At 42.8% G+C, this 24,080-nt stretch overlaps 1 protein-coding gene across 2 annotated transcripts in view; it reads left to right on the plus strand.

Annotated features, from left to right (window-relative positions):
- The first annotated feature begins 1,875 nt into the window (after nt 1–1,875).
- The window catches only part of KATNAL2 (katanin catalytic subunit A1 like 2), a 68,370-nt gene continuing 46,165 nt past the window's right edge, over nt 1,876–24,080 (plus strand). The window contains exon 1 of one of the 2 annotated variants that reach the window (XM_045457672.1): nt 1,876–2,040. In XM_045457672.1, coding sequence (XP_045313628.1) covers nt 1,990–2,040 — 51 coding nt within the window. In that variant the 5' untranslated portion in view covers nt 1,876–1,989. The remainder of the gene's footprint in view (nt 2,041–24,080) is intronic. The other variant, XM_045457670.1, reaches the window with a different exon arrangement.

Genomic DNA, 24,080 nt, shown 5'->3' on the forward strand with positions numbered 1-24,080 from the left:
CGTGACCTGGCTGAAGTCGGACGCTTAACCGACTGCGCCACCCAGGCGCCCCTCAAAATGCTCTTTAAACTGCCTCTCATTTAACTGGCTCCCTCAAGGACTTAAGGGGAATCTTTGACGTGTCCATTCATATTAAAGAGTTACGTTTTTAATTTTATGAAAATCACATCAAAACAATGTAATAAGAGCAGCATGAAAGGTATGTAAAGAAATCAGGAACAATTTTCTCTCTGCCTAAACTCTGCTTGGGGTAACTGTAGTGATAGAAAAAGCTCCACTGAATTGTCCTAGAAGGTGACTTCTGAGCTGAGTCTTAGGAGGCAATATAGGGTTTTATTGGGCAAATGAGGTGGGAGTGATCCTCCAAGTAAAAGAAACCGTTCAGTACTTTATAAATCATGTATGCTGGACGGTGGGGTGGGGTATGCCTGGGTTGGGGTGGGAATGACAAGTGAGCCTGGACAGGGAGGGTGGCAGCATGGTGTAGTGGAGAGGCACACTGCTTTAGTCAGGAGACCTAGTTTTGCATCCTAACGTTATCTTGTTGGATAACTTAGAATTGGCTAATTTGGCTCTTTGAGCCCATTTCCACAACTGTAAATTGGGAGTAGTAATAACTTCTCCCTGGGGTGTTAGGATTAAATTAGATAGCCACGTAAATCACATAGTGCATTGTCTGGTACTACAGATGTTTAGTAAATTATAACTAGTGTTTCTAAGGAGAGTGGTCAACAGTTTCAAATGGTGCTAAATTTAAATAAGATAGAGTGTAAAATAATCTATAATTGGCTTTCCTAATTAGGAAGTTATTGAAGACTCTAGTAAGGACAACTTCAAAGGGGTAGAGGCAGAATGTGTTGAGAAATGAATGGGAGGTAACAAAGTGAAGAGGGTTGAGCGACCGACTTGGGCTCAGGTCATGATGTCACAGCTCATGAGTTCGAGCCCCACGTCAGCTCAGAGCCTGGAGCTGCTTTGGATACTGTGTCTCCCTCTCTCTCTCCCCCTCCTCAGCTCATGCTCTGTCTCTCTCTGTCTCAAAAATAAATAAACATTAAAAAAGCATGAAGTAGATGGGAGAGAGGTGATTCAATTCAACAATCATAAGATTAGAAGGTGTGTGTGTGTGTGTGTGTGTGTGTGTGTATGTGTGTGTGTGTGTTTTAGACTGAGGAAATCTGAATATTTTTGTATCCTATGGGCAGAGGATGGAAGAAGAAACCCGAAGATAAGGAAGAAGGGATGGTTTAGAATAGGATTAACAGGAAGGGAGACAGAAGGGAAAGATATCGAAGACACAAAGTAGCTAACACAAAGAAGAAAATGAAGCAGAGGAAAATGTCAAGTCCATGTTTGTCCACTTCGAGTGAGCTTAGGTCTGGTGTGGAGGGAGTTGGGGGAGGAGGGAAAGGTTGATGCACACTCTGCATCCCAGAAAGCCTCTGACAGCCAAAGTCCACAGCAGATTCTTCCAGTCTAAAAGGACCACTTGGAGGCATCTCAAAGTAAAGCAGGAAGCTCCTTCCAAACCTTTACCTTAAAAGGGAGGGAGAAGGAGGCCTGGAAAAGATGGATGTTAAAGTGTAGTCTTGGGAACGCAAACATTGGGTCACAAAGAACTCAACAATTGCCGAAATCAAGGACAAGTACTCTGGTACACAAACCTGGTAACTTGCATTTTAGAGACAGAATTAAGCCAGCTGAAACAATTTCAAGCCCCGCCCCAAGCCCTGTCAATCATCCCCTCTCCATTTCTTGATTGGTCAGTGCGGTGCAAACGCTCTGGCTTAAACGGGCTTATTTTAGCATTGATTGGCACGAGAAAGAATCCAATGGTGCCCAGTGATTGGCTGACCTGTCTAGGCTCCGGCCAATCCTGAAAGGGGCGGGCTGGTTAAGCGTCAGGTTCCCCCAAGCAGCTTTCCTTGGAAGTACTGGTCAACCCAGTGACTGGCCCTTTTCTCCTTTCCGGCCCTAATACAGTAGCCGATGGAGCTTTCTTACCAGACCCTCAAATTCACGCACCAGGCACGGGAAGCGGTAAGGAAAGCATATACAAAAAAGAAAAAAAAGGAACCGTACCCGGAACTCCTCTCCCCTGTTGCTTCAGGCCGATTCGCGTGTCTCTGGTTGCTATGGCGACAGAGTCCCCAGCCGCGAGGCGCAAGCGCAGTGAGGGACGGTAGGCCCCACTGGTCAACTCCCGGGGCTGGGCTTGAGGTGGTGATGGGGATAGGATGGATCCGGGACAGGGGCGGGTTTGGGAGTGACTACGGGTTTGATGAAAGGGGCCGCAGTTTGTGATTGAGGAAACGGTTTGGTATTTATTAAACAGGCTGCCTTGATGGGTGAACGGGTTTGGGGGAGTGGTCAAAATGAAGAGTGTTGAAAAGCAGGACAGCTCTGACCTGCGAGCTGGGACACTGGGTTCTGGTCCTGATTGGCCACTTACCGAGGCCGAGGGATCTTAGGTATTTAGTTCCCCCCTCGGGCTTGAGTTACCTTATTTGAAAGTAAAGTAAATGGACTATAATCCTTTTCACACGAAGATTACATGAACTTTACAATACGTACGTGGTTTCTGTTGTATCATCTGGTAAAAGGCCAGCAGTACTTTCCACAACAACGCACATGAATTGAGGACATAATGCCAGGCACTGGGGAGAAAGCAATGCTTTGGTGGGGAGCGAGGATAAATAAAATTAAGTTAAAAAAAATACTGATGGGGGTGCCTGCGTGGCTCAGTGGGTTAAGCGTGGGACTCTTGATCTCAGCTCACGTCATGATCTCACTGTTGGTGAGATCTAGCCCTGCTTAAGGCTCTGCACTCTTAGCGCCTGGGATTCTCTCTCTCTTCCTCTGTCTCTGCTCCCCCCGCTCCCCACAGCTAGCTCTCTCTCAAAATAAATAAACTAAAAAAACAAAAAACAAAAAACAAAAAACTTATACCTGGGCCCCACCTCTAGAGATTCTGATTTACTGATTTGGGATGGATTCTGTGCATCGACATTTTTTTTTTTTTTAAGCCCAACAGGTGATTACAGTGTGTAGCCAAAGTTATGAACCTCTGCTCTAGTGTGTCCCACTTTTTAAAAATACTAACAATACCCGGGGCGCCTGGGTGGCTTGGTCGGTTAAGCTTCCGACTTCGGCTCAGGTCATGATCTCCCGGTCCCTGAGTTTGAGCCCTGCGTCGGGCTCTGTGCTGACAGCTCAGAGCCTGGAGCCTGTTTCAGATTCTGTGTCTCCCTCTCTCTCTGCCCCTCCCCTGTTCATGCTCTGTCTCTCTCTGTCTCAAGAATAAATAAACGTTAAAAAAAATTTTTTAATAAAAAAATAAAAATACTAACAATACAAAAGATGATGTAACCCTCTGTTTGGCCTCACATTCGCCTCTACCTACCAACCTCCATTCCATTCCAGCTTCTGGAAAAGATTGGTGACGCTTGGTGTTGCTACTGCCTCACGTCTGGATTGTGCTCAAGCCCATTTCAATCCAGCCCAAACTACCCACATCAGAGCCTTTTGTGTTGTCTTTTAATAAAGCGGATTCCTGGATCTCACCAAGATTTACTGAATCAGAAATAGTTTGGGATAGGGTCTTGAAAAGTGCCTTATAAACACACACCCAGGTTTAAAAACCACCGCCCTCTGATTAAGCTTCCCACTTCTGCTCAGGTCCCAGCCTCGCACAGGGCTCTGTGGTGACAGCTTGGAACTTTGGAGCTTGCCTGGGATTCTGTGTCTCTCTCTCTCTGCCCCTCCCCTGCTTGTGCTCTGTCTCTCGGTCTCTCAAAAATAAATAACCATTAAAAATAAATAAAACCCATTGCCCTAAATAGTCTCATACATTTTCATGATTTCCAATACCATCTATATGCCCACAACCCCCTACTACCCAACTGACTCTAGACTGGATTACTTTGCTGGGCCTCAAGCCCACACAGTGTCCTAGAAGATGGAAATACAGAGAAGACGATGAATCAACAGATTACTTGACAAATCTTGTGTCATGTGTCTGCATCTTCATTTGTTCAATATCTGACTTTTTGCCTTCTCTTCTAAAACCTGTACCTTCGTCTACTTGGGAACGTGAAACCAACATCCACCCAATTGCTCAAATCAGAATTCTCGGAGTATCCTTAGCTCCTTCCTCCTAGTCCCTCCCTTCTGTCCTCTACATAAGGAAGACAGCAGCAAACCTTTTGTTCCACTTCTACAAATAGGTCTTTAATCATCCCTCTCTCCACAGCTGAGAGCCTGACCCAACCACCATGATTTTTTTACCTGAACCACTGCAACAACCTCCTAACTATTCTTCCCATTGGTTTTTGCCTCCCTCTAGTCCATTCTTCATCCAGTGATCTTCCTAAAATCGTGTCACTCCCTGGCTGGGGTCCTTTTATTGGCTTTTCATTACCCTTGGGATAAAACCCCCGAACTTTGACATAACCTACGGAGTACTGCAATGATGTGGCCCAGCTTCCACATCCAGCCTCTTCCTCACCACTTTCCACTTTGCCTCCCACAGCTCCTTTGATCTGTGGCACGTTCTCTTTGATCTGACATGTCTCTGAACTCCGTATACTCTGTACCATACAAGTTAGTATTTAATTGTGATTAACTTGTTCCTATCTGTTTCCTGCATGTAACGAGGCCTCTCCAACAGAATTCATGTAACCTGAAGGCACACCCAGTTTTCTTTTTTCGTTTTATTCCCTAGGTGGTGCTGAGAGACATATTTAGGTATGCCCATTGGTGTCTCGATTTTGCAGGGGGTGCAAGTGCAAGGAGTTGTGATTAGTTGTGTCTGCAGAAGGAATAAGGTGGAGGTGGGTGCGGCGATCTGCTGAACTGGATATAAAAAGGACTGTGTGTCCACAAGGAATTTTGATCATCTACATCATCTACTATATTAGGACTTCCAGAATACATGCTTTTTATTTGGCTGATTTTTATTGTTGTTTCAAATATATATATGTATGTATCATATGTGTGTGTGTGTATGTATATATATATATATATATATATATATATATATATATATATATATTTATACGTATATATGTTGCTCTGAGGTCTTCGATTTCTCCAAGAAGAAATCCTCTACACTTTCCTACAGGAATGAAGGCAAAATCAGCATGATTGCCACCGTTGTAGGAGTTAAGCAGGGAAAGGAAGCTATGTGGAAGGTGGGGGTTTCTCCTCACTTGATTACTTATTACTTATACTTAATTACTCCTTCCGTAATTACATAATTGGGTACTGGAGCACCTGGGTGGCTCAGTCAACTAAGTGTCCAACTCTTCTTGATCTCGGCTCAGGCCTTGATCTCAGGGTTGTGAGTTCAAGTCCTGCTTTGGGCTCTGCACTGGGCATGAAGCCTACTTTAAAAAAATATATGTAATTGAATACTTAATTACTCTTTCCTTCCCAAAGTTTATCCGGCTGTGTTTCTCCTCAGGGTAAATGTCCAATCTTTAGCCAGGGGAGGGGAGGGATTGTCACCTGACTGGGGTGAGGGAGGGAATCTCTTATACTGTGTTCAGCCTGCTCCTCATTACTTCTGTCCTTAGAGGTGCCTGGTGACTCCAGAAGTAGCCAGTGCCGTGAGTTTCTGTAATTGTCTAGGGCTCTGTCATACTTATGTGCTTCTTGTTCACTACTTTCCCTACAGGTTTTGGTTTTCTTTGATTTTGGTTGTCTTTGCTTTTGTCTTTTTTTGCTCTTTTTTAAAATGTTTATTTGTTTATTTGATGGCGGGGGAGGGCAGAGAGAGAGAGGAGAGGGAGAACCCCAATCAGGCTCCATGCTGTCAGCACAGAGCACAACATGGGGCTTAATTTCATGAACCGTGAGATCATGGTCTAAGGCAAAATCTAGTCAGATGCTCAACCGACTGAGTCACCCAGGCGCCCCTCTTTGCTCTCTTAAGTCAGCAGGCATTTATCTACTTGCTTTCCATATGTCAAATTTTTTTATTTTTTATTTTTTAAATAAATTTATTGTCAAATTGGCTTCCATACAATACCCAGTGCTCATCCCAACAAGTGCCCTCCTCAATGCCCATCACCCACTTTCCTTCTCCCCCCACCCCTATCAACCCTCAGTTTGTTCTCTGTATTTAAGAGTCTCTTATGGTTTGCCTCCCTCCTCTCTGTTTGTAACTTTTTTTTCCCCTTCCCTTCCCCCATGGTCTTCTGTTAAGTTTCTCAAGACCCACCAATGAGTGAAAACATATGGCATCTGTCTTTCTCTGACTTATTTCATTTAGCATAATACCCTCCTGTTCCATCCACGTTGCTGCAAATGGCAGGATTTCATTCTTTCTCATTGCCAAGTAGTATTCCATTGTATATATAAAACACATCTTCTTTATCCATTCATCCATTGATGGACATTTAGGCTCTTTCCATAATTTGGCTATTGTTGAAAGCGCTGCTATAAACATTGGGGTACATGTGCCCCTATGCATCAGCACTCCTGTATCCATATGTCAATTTTGTGGTCATAACTGCTTGTTGTCACTCTTCTAGGGTCTTTGTCCTTTTCTTTTTCACTCATTTCTGCTCTAATCTTTATTATTTCCCTCCTTCTACTGGCTTTTTGGACTTTGTTCTTCCAGATCCTTTAGATGTAAGGTTAGGCTGTTTATTTGAGATTGCGAGATTTTTCTTGCTTTTGAGGTAGGCCTGTATTGTTATAAACTTCACTCTTAGGACAGCTTTTGCTGCATCTCGTGGATTTTGGACCATTGTGTTTTCATTTTCATTTGTCTCCATGTCTTTTTTTTTTTTTTTCCAACGTTTATTTATTTATTTATTTATTTTTGGGGACAGAGAGAGACAGAGCATGAAAGGGGGAGGGGCAGAGAGAGAGGGAGACACAGAATTGGAAACAGGCTCCAGGCTCTGAGCCATCAGCCCAGAGCCTGACGCGGGGCTCGAACTCACGGACCGCGAGCTCGTGACCTGGCTGAAGTTGGACGCCCAACCGACTGCGCCACCCAGGCGCCCCTGCCATGTCTTTTTTTGATTTCTTCTTTGGTTTCTTGGTTGACCCATTCATTGTTTAGTAGCATGTTATTTAGCCTCCGTGTATTTGTATTCTTTGCAGATTTTTTCTTGTGATTGATATCTAGTTCCATAGTGTTGTAGTTGGAAAAGATGCATGATGTGATTTCGATCTTTTTTAATTTACTGAGATTTGTGGCCTACCATGTGATCTATCCTGGAGAATGTTCCATGTGCACTTGAAAAGAATGTGTATTCCACTGTTTTGGGATGGAATGTTCTGTATTTATCAGGTCCACCTGGTCTAATGTGTGGTTCAGAGCCACTGTTTTCTTGTTCATATTCTCTCTGGATGATCAATCCATTGATTTAAGTGGGGTGTTAAAGTCCTCTATTATTACTGTATTACTGTCAATTTCTTCCTTTATGTCTGTTAATAGTTGCTTTATGTATCTGGGCGCTCCCATGGTGGGTGGAGTCTTTGTTCTTGACGGATCATTGTGTTTTTATTCCTTTATCATAGTTTTAATGTGGTTTTGGGAGGAATAAAAGATAAATGGTCTCTAGAGCATTTTTTATTTTACAGATATTTATTGAATACCTACTGAGTACAATGAATCACAGTAGTTGCTTTTGCAGGGGTTCAGAGGAGTGAATATATAAAATCAACTAATATATGATTCATATCTAAAAGATAACTTAGGGGTGTCTGGGTGGCACAGTTGGTTAAATGTTGGACTCTTGATCTCAGTTTAAGTCATGATCTCACAGTTTGTGAGTCTGAGCCCTACATCAGGCTCTGCACTGATGGTAGAGCTTACTTGGGATTCTGTCTCTCCTTCTCTCTGCCCCTCCCCTCCTCATGCATACTCTCTCTCTCTCTCTCTCTCTCTCTCTCTCAAAATAAATAATAAAAATAAACTTTAAAATTTTTTTAAAATAAAGAAAAAATAACTTAATTTTTTTGTTGGTTTCAAGTTAGGCATTTGTCATACATATACTTATGTATTCAAATTTGGTTTTAAATATTGTTATTTCTTTGGAAATGGTAGGAGCTGATGGCTGAGCATAAGAGAGTTAGACATTTTTGAATTCATATCCTGGTTTTTACTTAACACTGAGGTAAATACTTAGTAAACACTTAGCGCCCAACATGTATCAAACATGGTACTGAGATATCCATAAATGGGAGTATTGACTGTTGATTACCCTTAGAACATGACTCTTCTCTTGGTTTTCATGATACTACTACTACTTGGTTTTCAGTCTCCTAGTGTTCTACTTTCCTTCTTGGCTTCCTCGATGAGCTTCTCTTTCTCTGCCCCTTAAAGTCTTGTGCTTTAGGGTCTGAACTTGCCTTTCTTGGTCAGCCTGTTTCTCAGACTTGATGCCTCCTTGATGCAGTAAGCAGACATCACCACACCTCCTTTTTCCCTGGAAATCATAATTGAATTCTTCCTTGTTGATCCCTTTCTCCCACCCCAGGAAACAATAAGCTCCTTAAGGGCAAGGACTCTGGCAAGTTTCTTTCCTGACAAGCACACTGGTCATGCTTTTTCAGCACTTCTCAGTCCTTAACATGCACACTAAACACTGAGATGTTTTGAAAATGCTGCTTCGATCCGGTAGTTCTGGGGTGGGGTGTATGTTGTGAGCTCTCGTGTAATACTCTTACTGCTGGTGATCTTCGGGTAGCAAAGATCTGGGAATGGAGAATTTGCTCCGATTCCATTTTAAACGTAGTGTTTAATTGAAATAAGACTGTTTCCAATCTGTATGCCCCTGCCACTTTCTTCTTTCCGACTTGAATTTAAAATCCTCTAAAATGTGCTAAGGGCAAGGCACCTCCAAGGAGCAATTGCTTCACTGTTTTTTTTTTTTTTTTTTTTTTTTAATTTTTTTTTTTTCAACGTTTATTTATTTTTTTTGGGACAGAGAGAGACAGAGCATGAACGGGGGAGGGGCAGAGAGAGAGGGAGACACAGAATCGGAAACAGGCTCCAGGCTCTGAGCCATCAGCCCAGAGCCCGACGCGGGGCTCGAACTCACGGACCGCGAGATCGTGACCTGGCTGAAGTCGGACGCTTAACCGACTGCGCCACCCAGGCGCCCCGCTTCACTGTTTTTAATTTGACCACACGTTCAAAACAAATAAACAGTAATTGGTATCAGTGCACAAGAATGCTTTTGGAAAGCCATAATTGATCCACACATTCATGTGTGACACAAAATAATCCTGAAGCAAAGTTCATTTTATTCATTCTCATGTGTCATCATATGTACTTTTCAAAAGTTGTGACTTTGTGTCTGTGAGCCTTTATATTAAAAATATCTACTCTAAGTGTTAGCTAATTAATGAGGTGGTTGACTAGGTTTGCAAATGAGTGTTGTTAAATGCCTTAGCTTTTATTAATTGCATGGGCCCCTAAAAAAAAAGAAGAGTAATTGAAAATTTAATTACATCAATGTTTTTCTTCAAAGAACTGAGGCGTATTAAACTTTAAATGTTTAAACATTTAAGCATCTATTGAAATACCAATAGCTATAAACAATGTGCAGTTCTAAATACTAATTAAACAAACTCTAAATCACCATAAAGCTAAGCTGAATTTTAAGTAACTTTTATGTTTTAAGTGCTCTTCTCTGCTCTTACATAAGGAAGATTAACCACTTCACTGCTGACCACTGCTGCAGCCTTGTGGGTATCCTGTAAAACGTGGTGGCTGCCGTGGGACCACGTTCTTTCTGAACTTGGACCAAGAAAGGGAGACTAATCAGACAACCTGGAACACTTTGCTGATGTCAGATGGCTACTCTTGGACACCTGTTTTTGTGTTTTATTTCTTTTTTTAACCACTAAAAGAGAATATGAGAGTATACAGATATGAATTTGTATATTTGATGTCTTGGGTTAAAAACACCCTTTCCTTTGGAAAAAATAACATTTATCAGGTTTTATTTTTTAATGTAAAAAGTATATATCTCACCACCCAGATAAAGCTTGTAGGCATTAAAACAATTGATATAGCCTTCTGCTTTCCACTGTGATAGCCTTCCTGCTGTACAAAGCTAGAAAACTGGCCTGCAGTTTATTTGTATTATAGATGAATAATCTGTTTTCAGACAGTGAACAATGTGCTCATGAGTAAAGGCCTTCCGCTTGAAAGAAGTAACTGGGTTCTGGCCCACACGGGAGTATCTAAGCAGAGCACAGATGAGACAGAAAGGAGTTTGGGGAGAAAGGGGACCAGAGAGGAGGGTCTATGCAAACAAATTGCTCCATATTTCTGAGTTTGGGGCTGAATACTAAGCTGTGCATCCATCGAGTAAAAATGTACAAAGCTGGGGGGGAAACCAATTACCAGGGAACAATAAACTGAACACCTACCTACTGGTGCTCATAGAACCTCCTTATAGCACTGAAAGTCATCTTAATGTCAACCAGCCTGAGTGGAGAAATGTTGTGGACCGGCAGAGCACTTAGCTGAGATTCTGGGATTCTGTGCTAAACCAGCCCTAGAGCAAGGCTACTTTAGATATATCTTTCCTAACAAAGCTTAAACACAAGACTTGATAAGATCAGACTTACCTGTAAGTAACTGAACTATCTGCCAAAATAAAACTCAACACACTTAAAAGAAGACAATAAAATCCAGATATTCGCAAAGACTGACATTCAATAAAAAAACTACTAGCAGTCATAAGAAACAGAAAAATATAATAAAACCAGGACAAGCATCAGTTAACAGAAATGGGTTTAGAAATAGTAGAGAAGACAGCATTAGCAGACAAGGACTTTGGGGACCTCAGGAAAACATAAAGAGGAAAAAACCAGAAGATACAGAAAGAATAAAACACAACTTACAGAGTTGAAAAAGATGGTAATTTTAATCTAAAAGACTCACTGGAAACTATCTAAACCACAGCACATAGAAAAAGTCTGAAGAAAAAAATGGACAAAGCCTCAGTGACCTGAAGGACAATGTCAAGTAGTCTAACATATGTGCAGTTCATAGCCCAGATTGGAGATGAAGACGAGGAAAAAATATGAAGAAACCATGGACAAAATTTCCCCACAAACCCAAGAAACTCAAAAACTTGCGGGCAGGACACACATTTGTTGACTGTGACAACGCCATCTGCTACGTCATAAGCTGCCCTCGGAGACACCCATGTGGCAAGGAACTGAAGGAAGCTTCCAGCCACTAGCCGACAAGAAACTGAAGCTCAGAGTCCTACAACTCATAAGGGACTGAATTCTGCCAACAGCCATAGGGGCAGAAGGAACACATTTGGGTGACAGAAATGTTCTAAGTCTGGGTTGGAGTTTTGATTATAGATGTGCACACATTCATGGGACTGGACACTTGAGATGGATGCATTGAACTATATTTAAAGGATACCTTAATAAAGTTGCTTTCAAAAATGGTATAAAAACACAGGGGTGCCCAGTGGCTCAGTTAGTTGAGCATCCGACTCTTGACTTCAGCTTAGGTCATGATTCCAGAGTCGTGGGATCAAGCCCCACGTCAGGCTCTGCACTGAGTATGGATCCTGTTAAAGATTCTCTCTCTCTCTCTCTCTCCCTTTACTCCCTCCCCGACTCGCACTCTCTCTATCTCTCTCTCAAAAAAGTACATAAATAAAGGGGTGCCTGGTTAGTTAAGTGGCCAACTTTGGCTCAGGTCATGATCTCACAGTTTGTGAGTTTGAGCCCCACATCAGGCTCTGTGCTGGGAGCCTGGAGCCTGCTTCAGATTCTGTGTCTCCCTGTCTCTCTGCTCCTCTCCTGCTTTCGCTCTGTCTCTGTCTCTGTCTCTCAAAACCGAATGTTACAAAATTTTTTTTTAAATTAAAAATGGTATAAAACTTCAAACAGTATTTAACCGAAAGCTATATAATGAAAAGTAAATGCCTTCTTCCCTACTCTCTACACCCCCCCCCGGCCACTTCTGGTTTCTCACCCTGTAAGAAACTATCATCTATAGTTTCTTATATATCTATTTAGAAATATATTTACATGTCATACTGCATATATATTTATATCTTTTTCTTTTCACAGAAGAGATTATTTTCTTCATTCTCTATTTCCCCCTTACTTTATTACATATCTTGGAAGTCTTTCCACAAATATTTATGGAGAACCTGAATGAGATATGTTAAGTTCTGGGGATATAGTGGTGAAAAAAAGACACTTCCTCTACCTTCATGGTGATTATATTTTAGTAGGGAAGGCAGCTAACAGGTAAACATAGGACCCCCAGGAAAGGAATTGCTGAAACATAGACTAGCCATACGCCCAACTTCCGTAGGTAATGCCAGACAACTTCCCACAGTGGTTATATCAGTTTATATTGCCCTTGCAGCGCATGAGAATTCCCATTGGTCTACACCGTTATCAATATGTGGTATTACCAATTATTTTTCCTTTATTTTATGTTTCCTTGATTACAAATGAGGTCAAGTACCTTTTGTTTATTAGCTATTTGGAGATGCCATTTTGCAAGGCACCTATTTTTCTTGTCCATTTTTCTATTGGGTTACTTTGTCTTTTTAATTGATTCTTTTGGGAAACTCACTATGTATTTGTATATTAATTCTTTCAAATGTTGATATTTTCAACATACCAAAATGTTCTCTTTTATGAACACAAATGCATATTTTAATAAAAGTCACTTTATTTATTTATTAAGTTTATTTATTTCTTTTGAGAAAGAGAGAGAGAGAGTGCTAGCAGGTTAGAGGCAGAGAGAAAAGGAGAGAGAGAGAATTCCAAGCAGGCTCCGCACTGTCAGGGTAGAGCCCAACATGGGGCTGGAACTCACGAACTGCGAGATCATGGCTTGAGCCAAAACCAAGAGCTGGTAGCTTAACCGACTGAGCTACCCAGGCGCTCCATAAAAATCACTTTATTAATCTTTTCTTCTACAGTTAATGTTTTTTTTTGTACCCTTAGAAAATCTTTTCCCTATTCCAAAATCATGAAAATATTCTTTTATATTATCTTCTAAAAATCATATTGTGCTCACATTTAGATCTGTAATCCATGTGAAACTGATTTGTGCACACACACACACACACACACACGTCTGCGTGTAAGGAAGGAGGTAGGACATACAATTCTTCCAAAGGCATTTATTGAAAAGATGTCCTTTCCAACACTGTTCTTCATCCATGTATATGCAGAATTGTTTCTGGGCCCTCAAGTCTGTTCCACTGGTCTAGTTGTCTATTTCCTGTGCTAATACCACACTGTCTTAATACCTATAGTTGCATAATCTCCATATCTATTAAATCAAATACTTCCACTGGTTTTTTTTAAGTTAAATGGTTACTATTATTGACAAGACATATTTATATATTTTAGAATCAACTGTCAAACTCCACAAAGATTGGTGGACTTTGATTGGGATGGAATTGAATCTGAAGATAAACGTGCGGAGAATTGACAATTTAAAAATAATGAGACTTCTGGTCAATGCCTATCTTTTTTCTGACAACTTTCGTAATTTTTTGTCAGGAGCAATATAGGGTTTTCTGCATATTTGGTCCATCTTTTGTTAGATACGCTTTTAGTTTCTTGATACTATTGTAAGTGGTCACCTCAAATGGTTTCTTGTTTTTTTAAACTTCATTTTATGTTTATTATTGGTATGTAGAAACGTCATTGATTTTTGTATGTTGATTTTATTTGAGCAACATCGCTAAATTCATTCATTCATTCTAAGAATTGTTTGTGGATTCTTTTGGCTTCTTTTTCTACACAATCATATTATCCATGAATAAAGACAGAATTAATTCTTTTCAAATTCTCACGCCATTTGGTTTTCTTGCCTAAACTTCCTGGTTTAGACCTCTATTATAATGTTGACTAGAAGTGGGGATAGGAGGCATTATTGTACCTGAGGGGGGAGACACTAGCAATCCAGGAACATCTTAATCCAATTTCAGGGACTGAGATTTTTCTGAGCCACATAGACAATGGGAAACTGAGCTTGGGCAGCTTAACTTCTCCTTTGTCCTTAGCCCTGAGTCCTAGGACTGAGCCCTCCTTCATATTTTTTACCAGCATCCCCTATTATGCTGTGTCCTAGATTCCAACTTTTGCACCTTTAGCACCTTGAGGTTGTCAAACATACTACTCGGCATCTTAGTATCTTAGAGGCAGGCAAATGTACTTGGGAAAAAGTGGCTTAAATGTCTTGGTTATGTCTGTGGATTAATGAATACACGTACATACGCAGGTAGATCTACAGGGTAATAAGATCCTATAAGTGAAGTTGTTATGTCCAAGAGTTTTTATATGTGTATATTTGGCATAGGTGCATCTGTAGAATAAAGTTCTTGTGGAACTCAATGAAAACCATCCAAATGACAGCATTTTTTAACCATCCCCATTGAGCTTGCTGTAGCAAAGGAGTCAGGTACTGTCACTTGCATGTATCTGGCAGAGAATCAAAGGCAGGCAAGGGAGTGGGAAAGCTTTGCAGTGAAAAAAAGCAAGTCTTCAGGTATTTTCTCATTGGAGGTTGTTGACTTGGGGAAAGCTGGAGGCAGGCTACCCAGAAGCAGGGTACCTTATGTACCTGATTTGGACAGCATATTTGGCTTTCTCTGCTCTGTCCTGATTTGGAAGCCAGGGGCAAAAATTGTGAGGCTGTCAGTTGTTGACCGAATCCTGACCGTTCTGGGCCAATTGCTACAAGAGGCTGTGATTTAGTTTCCTGGACTGCTTGCCGTGGAGGCTGTGGTTTGGTGTTCTGGGTTGGTTGCTGCAGAGGTTGTGGTTTGGCTTCCTGAGCTTATGTGGGTCTGACCATTACCCATTTATATATTCAGTCTCTTATTCTAAAAGTGATGTTTCTGTACCAAAGAATGTATGCTTTCAGCATTTTGCCCATTAACTCCAATAAACGTTGTATCAATTTACACGTCTACTGATAATGCATGATAATTTGTTCTAACACAGCAGGCTGTTCTTTTGAACTTGACTCAACTAATAGGTAAAATTTTGTATCACATTATGTTTTTCATTTGCATTTTTGTAAGATTGAGCATCTTTTCATAAAATTAAGAGTCATTTGTGTTTCCTTTCCAGTGAACCATCTTTTCCTATGTTTTGCTCATTTTTATAGCAAATTGTGGTCTTTTTTTCCCGCTGATTTGTGAGAGCTTATTATATATAAAGGAGGTTGGCCTTTGAATGTTTAAAAAAAAAAATGTAAATCTTTCCCAGATTGCTGTCTTTTGACCTTGTTTTTGATTTCTAAAATTTTTATGTAGTTAAATTTATCAGTCTTTTTAATTAATGGTTTCTGGGTTTGTGTCCAAGAAAGCCTTATTTACTCTGAGATTAAAAAAAATAATCCCATGCCAAGTAGTTTTATGTATGTATGTATAAACAATCTGAGAATACTACTTATTAATTAAAACAATGTCTTATTGTTTACGGAGGGACTACTTGACAAAACTCTAATTGATCTTAAAATCCTCAGTAAAGGGGCGCCTGGGTGGCTCAGTCGGTTGAGTGTCTGGCTTCGGCTCAAGTCATGATGTCACAGTTTGTGGGTTCGAGCCCCGCATCGGGCTCTGTGCTGACAGCTCAGAGCCTGGAGCCTGCTTCGAATTCTGTGTCTCCCTCTCTCTCTGCTCCTCCCCCGCTCATGCTCTGTCTGTCTCTCTCTCCGTCAAAAATAAGCAAAAACATTAAAAAAAAAAATTTTTTTTTTTTTTAAATCCTCTGTAAAACTGAGGCTTCACGTCTTGGGAATTCTGGAGTATGCTCCAGGCGAGGAGGCAGTGGCTGTGGCACATAGGTTCTCAGGTGCAACCTTTGCATACTACAGGAGTGAGAGTCCCGAAGTTTCCGCAAAGCAAGAGCCTCTGGTCTCCTGGGGAAGTGCCATCTCGGAACCCCCGCCACCCTTGTCTCCCCCACCCCAAATTCCATGTCCAAGGCAAGTCTCAGCTTATGTGGGGAGAATGTGTTCTTGAAGTCTAACACTGGCTTGGCCGTCATCTGGGCACTTTTCCTGGCGGGTTTCCACGGCCCAGTGGGCACTGCGGGAGCTCGGGCAGTCGCAGGCCGGCTTCTCTGAGAATAGGTTAAAGCTGTCCCTCCGTCACCGCCGCCGAGAGCATGGTGTGGTGCTAGCTTGATCAGCGGCTCCTCCGTGCAAACGTCTCCCGGCTCCTTAGAACATCAGTAGGGCGCTGGGCCACCGACTTGAAAAGGACCAGCTTTGCTGGTCAGCCCTAGGGCTTATTGGCCCGTGCAGACCCCACGTTCATTGTCAGCCCTCACAGCCGCCGCCCTCGGGCCTCCCGAAGCTGCACGAACATCGCCCACCACGCCTCACGCTCTTCTGGATCTTCTCATTGGTGTCAATGAGTTTTCCATAATTCATCGATTTCTTCAACTAGCACACGACTGTATTTCTGTATGCGATATAGCTGATCGGCATAAAATCTCCAAAATGGGTTCAGGAAGGGAATGCGTGGCTCCTCCCACTTCAAAGATCGATGTTGTTTTTAAGTATCCGGATGCACTGGTTGCACCAGGTCATCATTTCGTGGAGCTGGGCACACTTGGGACCACAAAACACCTGCATCTTTGAATTCATTCTGCGTCCGGTAAATCCAGCTTCTTCCTCTTCCTGGGGTGAAGACAGCGCTTCTTGCTTTGGTGGGAAGGAGCACATCAATGCAAAGACACGAGAGGCCGGTAACGGGCCTGTGCCCTGGGTAATGGGAGGTCTGTCAACACTGGTAGTGAGTCAGCGGGGGGGACCTCTTTCCGCCTGGCCCGATGGGCTCCAGACGGCTGTGCCTTCCCTGACTTGCTTTTTTGTTCACCTGAGGTCATTTCTGAACCGAGTCCAAGTTTTCACTAGTGCTTTTAGAGTCATTCTGAAGTCCTTTTTCTCAGAATGCAGTAGCTGAAGTTTTCAGTCTTCCCACCCCCTGCCCCGGGGGGGCGGTCATAGTTGAAGCAGGACTCAAAAGACACAGGGGGTGGCTGCAATTCATCATCCAGATCTGCCTCCTCAACTTCAGGGAGGGAGCCCATTGGCTTTCTATCCAAATTAAAAGTTTTTATTTTCCCTTCCTGAATCCTTGGGTTGTTAGAACCTTCTCTTTCGCCTTGGGCAACAAGTGGGCCTCCTGCCCACTTTCCAAGTCTAAGCTGTCTAGACTTTGCTTGTTTTTGTCTGATTTGGCTTTCTCTGAGCCTTGCGCTCTTGCATTTTAAGGCGGTGCAGTCTGAAGCAACCGCGACGGAGTGAACACTTGTGAAGGCAGTGGCCCTCTTTCCTTCTTTCTGGACAGCCCTACAGAGGGCGTTTCTTCTTTGTGTTGTCTTGGGAGAGAGGCCTTGGGCTTTCCTCCCTGGAGAAGGCCTGGCGTGATTTCTGGCCGAGCAAAGCAGAGGACTTCTCATGTCCTTCGGCACCCAGGACTTTGTCCCTTTGGGAAGACGGGTGCCCCTTGCTTTGACTCACAGCCCCTTTCCCTTGGGGCCACCCAGGTGGCATTCTTGGCTGTGTCCCCGTCTGTCCTGAGAGGCACCAGAGTGGCCTGGAGAAGGCCACTGCAGCGTGGGCCTCCGACAGGGATCCGTGCTGGTTCCCGACAACTGCTGAGGACCCGCAGACAGTGGACGGGACAGCGTGTAACCAGAAGATTCCTGTTCTCAGGGCTAAATTGGAGCAACGCTGTGGCTCTTCCCGTCTCCTCTCACGACTGTGGGACACCGGGTGGGGCCTCTTGAGCTTGGAGGCTTTTCTGTGGTTTTTCTGTCTGTGTTCAGGGCCGTCTGATCAGCCGCTGGAGGCTTTTACAGGGTTGTGGCTGGTCTCCCTCGGTTCCGGCCTCCTAAGGAGCGGTTCCAGGACGCTTTGGGGAATCCTCTTCTCCAAAGCAGGCTCAGTGTTTGATCCATGGGAGCCAGCCTCTGCCCCTGGGCCACGTCCCCGACCAGGCCGCCGGATTGCTGGTATTTGTGCAGGCGACTGACTGTCCCGCCACCCTGGTCTCGGGGAGCACAGCTACTGAGTGGAGCCAGGCAGAGTCCCTTCAAATCTTGTTGCAGCTTCTTCGGGTCAGGGCCTGTGGCTGGCTCGCCTGCAGCTCCTGCACCACGGGGTGCCCCGACCTCTCTGCCCTTGCTCAGGCACGGCTCGGGTGCCACCTCTGGCCCCATGTGGACCTGGCCCGGACCAGCGTGCCCTGGAGAGCTGGGCCTGCAGCCTGGGCGTGCCCGGCAGCCCGGCTTCTGGTCCTCGGCGTGCGGAGCCAGCGCAGTGGCCAGCCCAGCCCCAGACCCTGACCCTGGCCCTAGAAAGACCCACCCACACTGTCTGTGTGGGCTGTGGACCTTTACCCCAGGAAATTGACTCCTGTAGGGGGTCCCTGGGCCCCCTGCCCGGCTCTGGTCTGGTCCCTAGTGCCCTGCGCCTGCTGTTGACAATCTTTTCTAACCTCAGCTTAACCCAACAAAACGGGTAATACTTCCCCCATTTTATGAATGAGAGTACTGAGGTTTAGACAGATCAAATTAACTTGCATGTGGTCACATAACGGAAAGAGGTGAAGCTGGAACCTGAATCAAAGTAGTTTAGGTCCTGGGTGAACACACACCTCTGAGTAGGTGGAGGAATTGAGGCCTAGAGAGAGAAAGGGAATAGTTCAAAGTCACACAGTTTAGCCCCATGAGGGCGGTAATAGTTCCTACATCTGGCTTGTCCCCAAAGTGGTGTAGGACACAGGCATCGAATACATTCTTGAATGAATGAATGAATGAATGAATAGCCATTGGCTCTGACCACCTGAACATCGGCAGTAAAGCCTGAGTCAGATGAGCCTAAGCCCGACTCCCCCCAATTATCCTTGAGGGCACTTACCCTTATCTTAGAAGGACTACATTTTATTTAGTTTTTATTTATTTTTATTTATTTATTTGAGAGAGAGAGAGAGAGAGAGAGAGAGAGAGAGAGAGAGAGAGAGAACGTAAGCAGGCTCCATGCTTAGTGCCAAAGCCTGATGTGAGTCTCCATCCCACAACCCTGGGCTCATGACCTGAGCTGATATCAAGAGTCCAACACTTAAGAAACTGAGCCACTGAGGTGCCCCTGCACTTTATTATTACTACAATTACAACTCAAACTAATCACTTAATAGTCTTAACTTAAAATGGCAGCATTGATTATAGCTCCTTTGATTGGATTGGATCCAATTAGATCCTAGTCAGATCTCCAGGAATGCACCTGGCCTGGACCCCTTGCCCAAATCAGGAAAGCTCGCTGGTTGCACTTCCTTTATCTTTCTATATTTAAAGTTTTTAATCTCTTGAACAATGCTATGGGTATAGGTTTTAAGTATTATTCAATTTTCCTTCACTTTCCAGTTGTCTTAACATTATAAATAGTAGTTTACCTATAGTCTAGATTTTCCCCATCATTTTAGGTTTAAAGATACCCCAAGTCTTAGCATTTATTAGATTTAAGAATCCCTGACAGTTTTTATATTTTCAATATTCTCAGTAGTATCAATTGGCAGTTCTAATGTTGCATGATTACTTCCATCATCATAAATCAAGCGTAAAGAAATGATAGGTAATGAAGAGAATAAATAAAATAAAAACACCACATTCCCACAACCGAGAGACACTATGGCGTTAACCAAAGGTGAACCTTAGTGTATATCCATACACCCCTCCAGATCCTTTTCTATGTGTACACAGTTACATACACACACACACGTTTTATCAAAATGAAATCATATAGTAAGTACTGTTCTTTAACCAACTAGTTCTCTAACCAGAGAACTTAGACAGTTCTCTAACTAGTCATGCATTGTATCTGGTTGTCATAGCCCTGAAGTCTCTTTGCATTGCCACAGCCCCCACCCGTACTTTATTGTTCTCCTCTTTTCTTTTTTCTTTTCAACGGCACTGACTTGTTCCAGAAACCACGAGAACCGTTCTGCAGAACATCTCCCCTCCTAGATTTGTCTGATTGCTTCCTTGAGATCTCTATCTCTGAGGCTCGATCCCTGGTGAAAGAAAAGTTGGTTCTAAAGGCTTGATGGATTTACATCAAATCCTTTCATTTACCTCATAGGTGATACTGAGAACTTCACATGGCACATGTCAGGGGACTGATATCGCCTTTCTGTGCCCGGCAGTCTGATCTCCCCATCGTGCAGCTCTGTTGCAAGCAGAAAGTAGCCTGTGTGAGCATGGGCTTTTGAAAAGAACACAAATATCATAATTCCGCAATCTGGTTCAGTGTTGAATAACAATGGCACCGTGTGGCATGGAAAGTCTTCTGTGTTTCAGTAGACTTTATACTTCTCTGAAATCCCAAATTCCATCACCAGTTCATACTCAGGATTAACAAGTGTCTCTTCTCATGGAACACACTGTTCCTGAGCATAGCTGACCAGTTCTGACTTTGTATTAAATACAATAAATGCCTTCCCTGGATCTGTAGACACACTTTTGGTAGTTCTAGTGCTTTGTCAAGTTGTACAGTGTTTGAAACTTAGCAAGTTTCCTGGTACAAACAGGAGGTAATCAGGAAACAAACAAAAAACAAATTAGAACCTATGGGTATATATTCAAGCTTTTAAGTGAATATCAGATGCAGGGACTGTAAAATAGAACTATAATAAAAACATTTGAAAGAAGAAATGTGTCCTTTTTAACTGTTTGTTTTTGAGATGGAAAGCTTAATGCAAAATTTGGATCTTATTACAGAAATTGAAACGAGCCCATGCAAATTAATCTCCATTGCACCCGTAAAAAAGAAATTAAAAGCACTAATGTTGCATGTGGTGTATATACAGTAACATTTCCTAAATATCTTCTGGGTCTAAAACTAGGGATGATATTCAATGCTTCCTTTTCCTCAGGCTACAGTATCATAGGATTCAATTTTGAAACTGATAATGGAGGCATTTTTGTTGCACAATTGCCCACAAAGGAAATGAAGGAAGAAGAAAACAGCCAGATCATTGAAGCAGAGACAAATGAGATACCTCCCGTTCTATGTTCACTTCTGGTCCTCCTTTCTTTGGTAGACAGAAATTAATTGAGCATCTAATTGTGTCCATTTCAGGGGCACACCATCTTTTACAGTTTAAATTGGCCATTTGTTGATGGTCCATTCTTAGTTTTTTCATTCAGAAGACAACTTTCCATGCTAATTTGAATGGCCGGAGTATAAAGATGTTACAGATCTGGTAAACTTTACACTTTTAATTAATAACTTTATAAGACCACATTCTGTATTTCAAGTGATAGCACATCTTAAATATTTCGCATTAGGTATTTAAACAGTATTTTCTTATACCTTTTTTTCTGTTCTTACTAAATTCTGAACTACCACCAAACTTGTTTCAAAGAAAAAGTTGAAGTATTATTTCCAGGCCTGGAGCCCCCAAGTACAAGCCGTTTCACAATCTGCATAGTAGGAAAGCTCTCTTTGAAGCAGCTTCGTTACCAAACAGAATTCTGAATCACTGAACCAAAGGATGCCCCTGAATCCCCATCATCTGCCATAGACATCAGGACTATTTGCCAAACATTGTGATTCTGGCCAAAACCCCCCGGAAATACCCTCAACTAGTGCTGGGACGGCTACCATTTTCCAGGAATGAAATCAAACCCCTGAACAAGCCTCTCTGATAGGTTATTTATATTCTTTGAAGAATATGGCCAACACTGCCCAGATCAGCCTAGGGTCCAGAAGTGCCTCCCCCTCAAGCATTAGACTTTTGTCCTCCAGTTCAGCCTGATCTGCCATGAGTTCACAGGTCAGTGGGTCCACTGTGTAAACAACACTCCAGGGAATCCAAGGGAGATAATTCTGACAAATCCTCCACTCAAGTTTTGTCGGGGTGGCTGTGAAACCAAAGGCCCTACTTATGGATGGTGGACGATACGATTCCTAGGTTTTCCAGCCTCTGTGTATGTGAGGTGAAGTGGAGCAGGTGGGGTCTGGAGTCACAGGGGTGGGCAGCACGATGTGGAGGAGGAGGTGCCTCTGGGTGACTTTGTATGGATCTTCCCCTCCCCTGCACCCCATACCTACCAAGCCTGGGCAGGGAAACCGGATGTCAGAGTGGCTCTCTGCCAAGGTGGTGGATATAATTCCTTGGCCTAGAAATTTTCTAATCTGTGAACAGTCCAACCCAAGTTGACGTTTTGTTTGCTTTTTACTTGCCAACGTATTAAATGTAAACAATTCATATGCATTGGCACTTAAGTAGCCACGTCCCCATCCCATTCCTGTGCCCAGAGGTAATTACATATCTGGGTTTTATTCCTTACTTCTTCTATGAGTGAAGGATTGTAGGTGTGTATGTGATTTTTCACTTTACAGTAAGTCTTAGAATGAGGTAGATCTACAGATGCTGGAATTGGAAGATTCACAAGATACATTATTAAGTGGTGGGAAAAGGCAGGATGCCCAACAGTGTAAACAAAACTATCCTGTTTTCATAAACTTTAAAGAAGTTGCACATAGGTATGTTGATAGGTATGATATGATATTCTGAACGATTACACAAGAAATTAAAATAGTGGATAGAAGGAAGAGAGAATCTTTTATTTTTATTTTTTATTTTATTAAAAATTTTTTTTTTAAGTTTATTCATTTTGAGAGAGAGCGACACACAGCGAGCAGGAGAGAGGCAGAGAGGGAGAGAGAGAATCCCAAGCAGTCTCTGCGCTGTCAGGGAGGAGCCCAATGTGGGGCTCCAACTCACAAACACAGGGATCATGACCCGAGAGGAAACCCGGAGTCAGATGCTTAACCGACTGAGCCACCCAAGGGCCCCAAGAATCTTTTCTTTTTAAACTGTACTGTTTGAAGTTTTTTTGTTTATCAAATTTAATTCAGGCTTGTGTTTCAAGCTTTCCTGCCCCAAGTAACACAATATTGGGGGGCGGGGGAGGGCAGTGAGTGGGTGGAGCGAAAACACGACGTGCTCAGAATCTTTCCTCAGCGGTGTGAATAGATCCGGCTCATTCTTCTTACCGGTGCCTTGCTTTCCACAGTGAGCTTGCGCCATGACTTATTTAAGCACTGATGGATGTCTATAGCCTATTGCTATTTTTTTGCGAACACGAATAATGTTGTATTAAACATCCTTGAACATTAATCACTGTGCATACATGGACTATTTCTACGATATAATATAATTGATCTTCTACAATGGAAATTGCTAGGAGTGGAATTGCTGGGTCAAGGAGTCTGTGCGTTTTTCATTTTGATAGATTTTGCCAATTTGCTCTATAAAAGGTTTGCACTAGTTTACATTTCCACCAGTCATATGTGAGAGCATATTCTTTCAGACCTTGCCAGATCTTTAAAAGATCTTTCTTTTAAAGAAATGTGAGAGGTGAGCGTGGGACTCTTGATTTCCACCCAGGTCATGACCCCAGGGTCATGGGATTGAGCCCCACGTTTGGGCTTGGGGCTGGGCATGGAGCCTGCTTAAGATTCTCTCTCTCTCTCTCTCTCTCTCTCTCTCTCTCCCCCTCTCCCTGTCCCCCACTCACGCACATGCACACACATTCTCTCTGTAAAAAAAAAAAAAGGAATTTTTGTTTTACTGAAAGAGTCTTATTTTTGTCCAATGAACTGAAGAAATATTAACAATATTTAAGGTGATTTCTTCAACTTTTTTTTAAATACTTAAAAAAAATTTTTTAATCTTCATTTATTTTTGAGAGACAGAGAGACAGAGACAGAGCATGAGCGGGCGTTTTATTAAATACTTAAAAAAAATTTTTTTAATCTTCATTTATTTTTGAGAGACAGACAGAGACAGAGCATGAGCGGGCGTTGGGGCAGAGAGAAAGGGAGACACAGAATCCAAAGCAGGCTCCAGGCTCTGAGCTGTCAGCCCGGATCCTGGCACGGGGCTCAAACTCACAAACCATGAGATCATGACCCGAGCTGAAGCCGGAGGCTTAACCAACCGAGCCACCCAGGTGCCCCTAAGGTGGTTTCTTCAACTTTTATGTGCATGGCCCATGATGACAAAACCAAAAAGTAT

This window comes from Leopardus geoffroyi, chromosome D3, assembly GCF_018350155.1.
Source record: "Leopardus geoffroyi isolate Oge1 chromosome D3, O.geoffroyi_Oge1_pat1.0, whole genome shotgun sequence".
Taxonomy (NCBI): Eukaryota; Metazoa; Chordata; class Mammalia; order Carnivora; family Felidae; genus Leopardus; species Leopardus geoffroyi.